Below are 7,404 nucleotides of genomic sequence, written 5' to 3' on the forward strand. Positions count from 1 at the left end.
TAAGTATCCTTAATATATGATTTATGTAAGATGGACAGGGGGTATAGATAATAATCAATGAACTCTGCAGTTCGATAGGTCTTGCTACCGCAGTCAGAGACAATCGGCCGTCCGAGGGGGATCTCGAAAGGTTTGGACCATTTATTAATTTCTTTGTGAATTTTTGGTAATAAATAGAACCTTCTGGCTCTAGGTTCTGGGGGGCCACRAAGGTATGAYTTTTGTTTTGCATTTATAAATTTCWTTTTATGCAGATCCTCTAAGATTTTTGTTACTAGGGGGGGCGTATTCATACAAATAGGAGTATCCAATTTTTTGTAGTATTTTTCATCATATAATTGTTTGTGGCCCTCCCATAAATATTGCTCCCTGTCCATGATTACTATGGAGCTGCCTTTATCGGTTGGCTTGATTATGATATGAATATTCATTAATTCTTTTAGTGCTTTATTTTCTTCTATGTTTAGGTTAGGTATTGTTTTAATAAATTTKAATTCTTTGTCCAAATAATTTAGGTCCTGGCCAATTAATTTGTCCACCTCAGGAGGGAGGGCAGTGATTGGAGGAGACCAGTCAGATTCAGGCATAAAAGGTAAGTTGTCACCAATGTTATTTGTGGTATCATCCTTATAATAGATGGCMAATTTTATCCTCCTATGATATTTCTGTAACTCATATCTCATTTGCATTTTAATTTCCTTTGAGCTATTATTTTTTGCSRGAATAAAAGTCAACCCCCTGTTTAGAAGGGAGCACTGTGCATCTCTGAGAACAAAAGATTTGGAAAGATTACATACATTTTTATTTACAATCTTAGCATGCCCCTCCTTCCTTACAGGGCTCTTGGGGCAGTCTATTTTAACCACTTGGACCAGTGGCTTAGCATGCGAGATGCTGTGGCCTTCGTCCAGTGGATGTCGTCCCTGTTCACTGTGAAGGCCCGCTGGCACAGTGCAGGGATGTGGCTGTAAAGCTGCATGATGTGGGTGTTCATGTAGGTGAGAGTTACCTGTTCATGGTGAGGCAGAGACAGCGAAAAGTTCATCTAAGGAACCATAATGTCCGCATTTGGGCATTTCAGCTTGGCTGCCTTCAGTGCTGTCATCATTTCACCCACTGCAGCCTCTTTGTTTCTCTGAGATCTGTGATTGATGCCCACAGAAAGAATCAGTCGGCTCAGTCTCAGACACAGGTGCTTTCTCAAAGAGGTGGGTGAGATGTCCCCATTTAGCACCAGGGAAACTTTCAACCCGTAGATCTGGGTTATCATGAGCAGGGAGCCTCCCCACATTTGAGTCACCCAGAATTACAAACTTTTTGTCCAGGTGAAGGGCCCAGTTGCGCACTTTTAGAGTTTCCTCTTGTTTCTGTGCAGATGTGGTCTAGGCAGAAGATGGCGCCGTGGATCTTCTGGCGGAGGAGATCAAGGTGGAGTCCAGTGTGCTGGTCCTGGTGCTGAAGGTGAGTTTCCGCTGTGWGCTGATTCGAAGCCTCTGGTGAATGGAGCTCTTTCTGGGTCTCAGAGAAGCTTGACGTTCCTGCTGTGAGGCCTCGGTGGACTGGGAGAGGGAGGGAGCAGAGGTAGTTGCTGTGGGGGRACGTCTGAGGACTTCTTCCCTGAGTAGCTCCTTCAGGCAGAGGACGTCCTCCTCTCTAGCAGGAGTTGTTGTCCTCTCAGGTTCAGGGAGAGGGGTTGTTAGTTGTGCAGTTGTGGGATCAGAGGCGGTGACCTCCTGATGTCCCAGCTGGCGTTGAGGGAGAGGAGTCRCATCTTCAACTGCAGGTGGAGGGGGTGTGTTTGTTGCACTCTCTCTCCTTTCTGAAGTACAAGGTGACCAGTCCTCTGGAAGATCTGTCCCCGAGGGCCGGGGAGGGAGCAGGTGCGAATGTTAAGGGAGGAGAGTCAGGAAAATCTTCTTCCTCTTCTTCCCCAAAGCCTGCTCCAAATGAAGATGAGCATCCTCTTCCTCACCTTGTTCGTAAGCAGGATCTTCCTCATCTTCATCATCAGGGTCAGAGAGTTGCTCATCCTGGTGATCTTCCTCAGTTTCATTATCTGAGGGCAGAACCTGCTCCGGTTGCTGAGATGGGAGGGGAGGATTTACAAGAGGAGGAGGAGAGACATCAGGTCGAGGGATTGATAAAAAAAATCTAAAGTTTTATTTGAAATAAACTGTAAAAGAAATATTGAAGAGTTGAAAAAATARTAACGGAGGGGAATCTGAACTGCTTTTTAAGCCRTTAGGCACTTTTAATAAAGAATGGAGAACAGCGAAAGCAACGTTTTGTTCAGCAATTGACCTTCATCAGGCAATGAGCTCTCTCWAATGGCAAGATCAGTTAGAAATTGACTATATAACACAGAACAGTTTCAAATTTCGAACTACAAACGCTATTTACTGTTTACTTCTGATTGACCCGTCAGAAGTAAACAGAACAACCACGACATTTTACATTTTGTTTTGAGTTGAAATGTACTGAAGTCTTATTTGTTTAGCTTGTTAATTGTATTGTTAGAAGCAATTGTTTGCACTATTCAAAGACAAGACAATTTTTATTAAACTCTGGCAATAGCAACAGTATAGTTCATTTCTATCACCACTATAAGTTTCAGGCTCAGGATTTTTTTAAACTTTAAGCCCTGCATGTAGAGTTTTTGAGCAAACTTGTGATTTAAACATACCCGACATCTAGAAAATGTTAAGCCCTGAAAGGTGAGAAATAACCATGCTAAACATGTACAGGAACCCAAAAGACTTTCTACCAAGTGATTAGTTTAAAGATCACTTTAGTCTATAATCTTGATGCATCATTAGTTCAGATTTTCAGGGCAGTTTTTTTTAAATACTTAAATGTGGGTATTTCATTAAGTGACCTAAAAAACTGGCACATCTTCATTTTAAGGACCCATGCTATATATATATATATATATATATATATAAAATGGGTTGAAGTCCAGTTTCCTAGATTTAGTTCTGTACTGCTCCTGGGGAAAACCCAGAACAAAAGGCATTTTACTCATTTGCCACATTCCTACCCAAGTTGCATCCATTTTGTTTGAGTTACTGGTAGATCACATGGCTTGCAGATTAACCATTTTTAGATTTTGGTGTAAAATAATTCAGTGTAACTCAAAAGCACAGTATTTTTCTGATTTAAAAAATATATATATATATATATTTAAATCTCAGCAATGAAGATAGATATTTTGTATGCAAATGAACTTATTTAAGGACAATACTTTAGTAAATGACAAAAATACATTTACGAGAAAACAAACCCAAACAGAGGAAATCAGCTGAACCGCTCAGATTTTTCACTGGTCAAGCTAGCAGCCAGTTGACTTTATTGTTGGAAAAACAAATGTGAGCGGGGGCACTAAAAAAGCACACAAACACATTTTACTCACATAAACTTTATTTTACAATTCATACATTGAACAGGAAGGACTGTCTTTAAGCACTTTGGGCCTGAGCTGCCATCATTCGTTCTTTTTGCTTCATTAGACACCTCTTCGCATTAGCGTAGGCACCAAGGTCTCCATCTGAGGAAGAATTAGGCCACAATTAAAACGTGCCAGGATTCCCTGGGAGAAAAGGTCAAATCTAAAGATTCTCTCATGATTTGCTTGAACTCARTGTTTTTATTTTAATTTCAAAACAAGCAACAAATTGTCATTTTAGAGCCCAGGTTTTTCCAGTTTTGCTCCATTTGAAAAAAAATTGCATACACACATCTCTATGCACAACAATAAAAAAATGTAATGCACAGTAATACAGTGACTTAGCTTTAATGTTGCACTAAATGTGTCCAGGTTTCAGCGGTGAGATACTTACAGCGTGACTGGAAGTTCTTGGTCACCTCGTTGAACTGCTGGATTTCTTTGGTGCAGTTCTGCTGGTAGCTGTGCCCTTCTCTCTGCTGACAGGCCCTCATTCGTTCCTGGATCACCTTCACAATCTCCTGATCCACCTTACTGTGGYGAGAAAAACGATAACCCGAAGTGGTAACTGAGTTCACTTTCCACAGAGGAACAGAAGTGACACCTTTCCTTGATCCTGTTCAACATTGGACAAAATCGTAACACTTTTGGAAGTATGYAAGATAATGGCAAGACGCACTTGAAAACAACAGTGAGAGGCATCACTAGTCTGTCCATAAAATGTAATTAAATGTTACATTTAAACTCTTCATGGCATTCCTGTAGTATCTTAGCTTCCACTCAGTAGTCTGTGGACTTACTGTAGAGTTATATAGCTAGATTAGAGCCAAAAAACCTTAATGATTCGTCAATAGAAAAGTAGTTTATTCATTTATATCTACATTATCAAATTTGTTTTCCAGCTGAAAAAAYATGACTTAATATAGTTGGGTTTTAGAGCAAAGAAAAATATTAAACTTCCCAAAAAAAAATAGAGTGAATGCATTTTCTTGAAAAGAAAATTGCTCATTTGTGAAATAAAAAAAAGAAAAAGAAACGWGATTTGTTGCCTAATGAGAAAAATAATGACAAAGCTCACCAAATGAAAATAGGATTCTTTGTACCTTTACTGTCATTCTGTTGTAGGATTTTTATACTGTATGAATGAAAATACATAGAAACCTTGGGGATGCAAGTCTTTTAGACTTATTTTTGAAAACACTGATTATTTCTATATTAGCCATTTAGAACCACATTTGGTCTCAGAAATGCTGGATCAAGACTCAAAATTAACTCTCAGCAGATTCACACTTCTATTCAGAAGAAATTCATAAACAGGCTTAAATGTTTTTTCATATTATTGTTTTGCAGTCTCATATTCCCCACATACAGTGCCTTRCAAAAGTTCCTAGGATATATAATTAGTTCCAACTCACTAGTCTCTCCTCCACTGCATGTCAGCCTCATAGTAGCAGGTGAAGTCTCCCTCCTGGCAGTCCGTCAGGTAGGGAACACGGCGAAACTTCTGGTGGTAGTAKACCAGCTTATTTTTAGACCGAATGCTGTCGATAGTATCTGGAAATAGAGAGAAACAAGCGTCAGGCTGAGGGAAGGAAAACCAAATGAAGGCCGTGTTAKCTCGCACTGTGTCCTGTTGTTAGCCCCGTTAGCTTCTCTTACCTCTAAATGTGGTGACAGGAAGGTCCACGGTGTAATAGAACAGTTTAGTCAGGATTAGAGCTGGGTTTGGCAGCGCCGTCTGCTTATCCACGGCCGGAGTTTGCCGCGGAGGTTCGGGGTATACTGCTTTATCATAGTCGTTGGGCATTTTGTGTCTTGTTTTGCTCAAGATTATRCAGATCCTACAGTTCGACCTCGACAGAGTTCCTTTCGAGGTGGCGCATGCGTAGTAGACACACCACAATGGCGAATTAGAGGTCAACAAAATATAAATAAAAAAAATCATTTAGCAGTTGTGGGTTTTGCGATTATGAGAAATAATGTAAAAAATAAAGCGACATTTTTCGCCAAGGTAATTATATTTACCTTCGTGTAAATATAGTTATTTACACGAAGGTAGAAAAATAAAGGTTGAGCTGTTGTGCCTTTTAAATCCACTAGGGAGTGCTAGAGAGCTAGAAAGATCTCAAAAGTTCCACAATTCAACACATGAACAGTTACATTTTTAACAAATTATGGAGGGAATGTAATGTGAACATTTACATATTTTAATTATTTGATTAAAACATAGGCAAATAATCACTGATTAAAACGTTAAATGTGTATATATAATTGTTTTAATGTTGATTTAATTATCTCATTCTTCAGTTTTACAAAATKTGTTTTATTTGTTAGCTTAAGTAATTAGAGTCTCTCAACGGGTCTCAGACTATAACAGAAAAAAAAAGTTTTACAGTTAAAGTGCTATGCAGAATTAATTATTGTATTTATTCAGCTTTATTTCARCCATCACAAACATTCATATTCCTTTGACAAATTATTTATTTGTTGCACTACTGTTGACCTTTGACAGAAAGCTAAATGTAAGGTATGACAACAGAGTATTATTCAAAAAGTGAAGATTTTGAAAGAGTCATGCTTAAATGATCTTTAACAAGGATCCTAGGATTTTTTGGAACAAATCCACATCATCATAGATCCTTCATTGTGCTTGAGGTACTTTTCTGCATATTCTTTGATTCTTATGAATATCACCTTTGTTTACCAAACRGTTGTTTCACATTTGTAATGGTAGGACAGAAGAAACTTTTTATTTATGGCATTCTTGCCTAGGAACCATCTATTATATGGRTTATTTTCKAGACTTGGTGAATCAAAATGTCTCTGAAAGACCTCATTTTGTAGCTTTCTCCTGGCAATATTCTGTTTTCTTTTTACCTCCCTTTYCATCCTTCTCACTGGTGGCTAGATAACCATGATTCATATTCAAGTTCAGTAACCAGATCTTAAAAGAAATTAGATTCTTCATCTTTGAATTCATACCCCAGAAAATAGAAAAACCCATCCATCCATCCATTTAGTAAGTACACTCACATATCCCCAAGGAATTGTCTGCACTCTGACAGCAGGTAGTTATAGCAACAAACAAAGTCCATCTCATATTAGAGCAGAAAGTAAAGACTCATCAGAGTAAGGTAAAATCTTTAATTCGCTGGCTGGGATAAATAAAGTCCAATTAAACCTTAGTTTCATGACAGTGAAGCCCTCGTCGTCCTCCCTCTCTCCTTTATTGGTTGTACGGTTGCCATCTGCTGGGCCTCCCAGTCCACCTAAGACCTTTCTCTTTACCCTTTTCCCTGTCGCTGTCTTCTCCTGTCAGGGCTTGGCAAAGATTGTCTTGTTTGAAAGAGAATATGTCTCTTGGACGGAGCCAAACACCAAATTAGAGTGCTTAATYTGTGTATCATCTTATGTGTGACACTTGCAGCAGTACTAGTTCCTTTTTYCTGCTCTCCTCTGCCTGGACGGTTGCAAAGTCATGGTCAGTATTGGGTCACTATTTTGGGTTACTGTGGGTTATATTTTCGTCAGTTTTTCATGGCTGTATCCCATTATGTCCTTGACATGGAAGCATGTGTGTTTTTTGGCTGGTGGGTTTAAAAGTAATAGACTATTTAAATATTGTAATCGTTATCACTGAGGACACTATGCTAGATTAGTAGCTGGTTATGTAAAGAGTGAATTTCTAGTTCTTATTTGGACGCATAATTCACTTGGGACTTCTACAGCTAAAATAAGTCCTTACAARATGACCTTTAGTACCSAGGTAGCTCTACTTTTWAMAAAAAAAWATCAGAATGTGAAGAATGTTTGTGGATTAGTTCAAAACTATGACTGGAAAAGGTTGTTTTAATGTTTCAGTGCAAATCTCACCCATGTTAATTGAATGTTCAGGTGGTCACCTGCTTCTATTCAGCGCTGCTTATGGTGTTTTTCAGTCTCATCGCAAGTTCCACGCCCCA

The 7,404-nt window shown here is 38.9% G+C and overlaps 2 protein-coding genes across 2 annotated transcripts in view; one reads left to right on the forward strand and one right to left on the reverse strand.

Annotated features, from left to right (window-relative positions):
• Window positions 1-3,397: 3,397 nt before the first annotated feature.
• ndufb10 (NADH:ubiquinone oxidoreductase subunit B10) lies at window positions 3,398-5,337 on the reverse strand. The gene is made up of 4 exons (XM_008416811.2): window positions 5,102-5,337; window positions 4,858-4,996; window positions 3,837-3,976; window positions 3,398-3,544 (listed from the first exon to the last, which is right to left on the reverse strand). The coding sequence occupies exons 1-4, from the start codon at window positions 5,247-5,249 to the stop codon at window positions 3,456-3,458; spliced, it is 516 nt and encodes a 171-aa protein (XP_008415033.2). The 5' UTR covers window positions 5,250-5,337; the 3' UTR covers window positions 3,398-3,455.
• A 1,853-nt stretch (window positions 5,338-7,190) lies between these two features.
• The window catches only part of LOC103469242 (60S ribosomal protein L3), a 3,473-nt gene continuing 3,259 nt past the window's right edge, over window positions 7,191-7,404 (forward strand). Inside the window, exon 1 of the mRNA XM_008416809.2 lies at window positions 7,191-7,208. Within this exon, the coding sequence (XP_008415031.2) occupies window positions 7,191-7,208 (18 nt within the window). The remainder of the gene's footprint in view (window positions 7,209-7,404) is intronic.

The sequence above is a fragment of the Poecilia reticulata genome, linkage group LG8 (genome assembly GCF_000633615.1).
Source record: "Poecilia reticulata strain Guanapo linkage group LG8, Guppy_female_1.0+MT, whole genome shotgun sequence".
Lineage (NCBI taxonomy): Eukaryota > Metazoa > Chordata > Actinopteri > Cyprinodontiformes > Poeciliidae > Poecilia > Poecilia reticulata.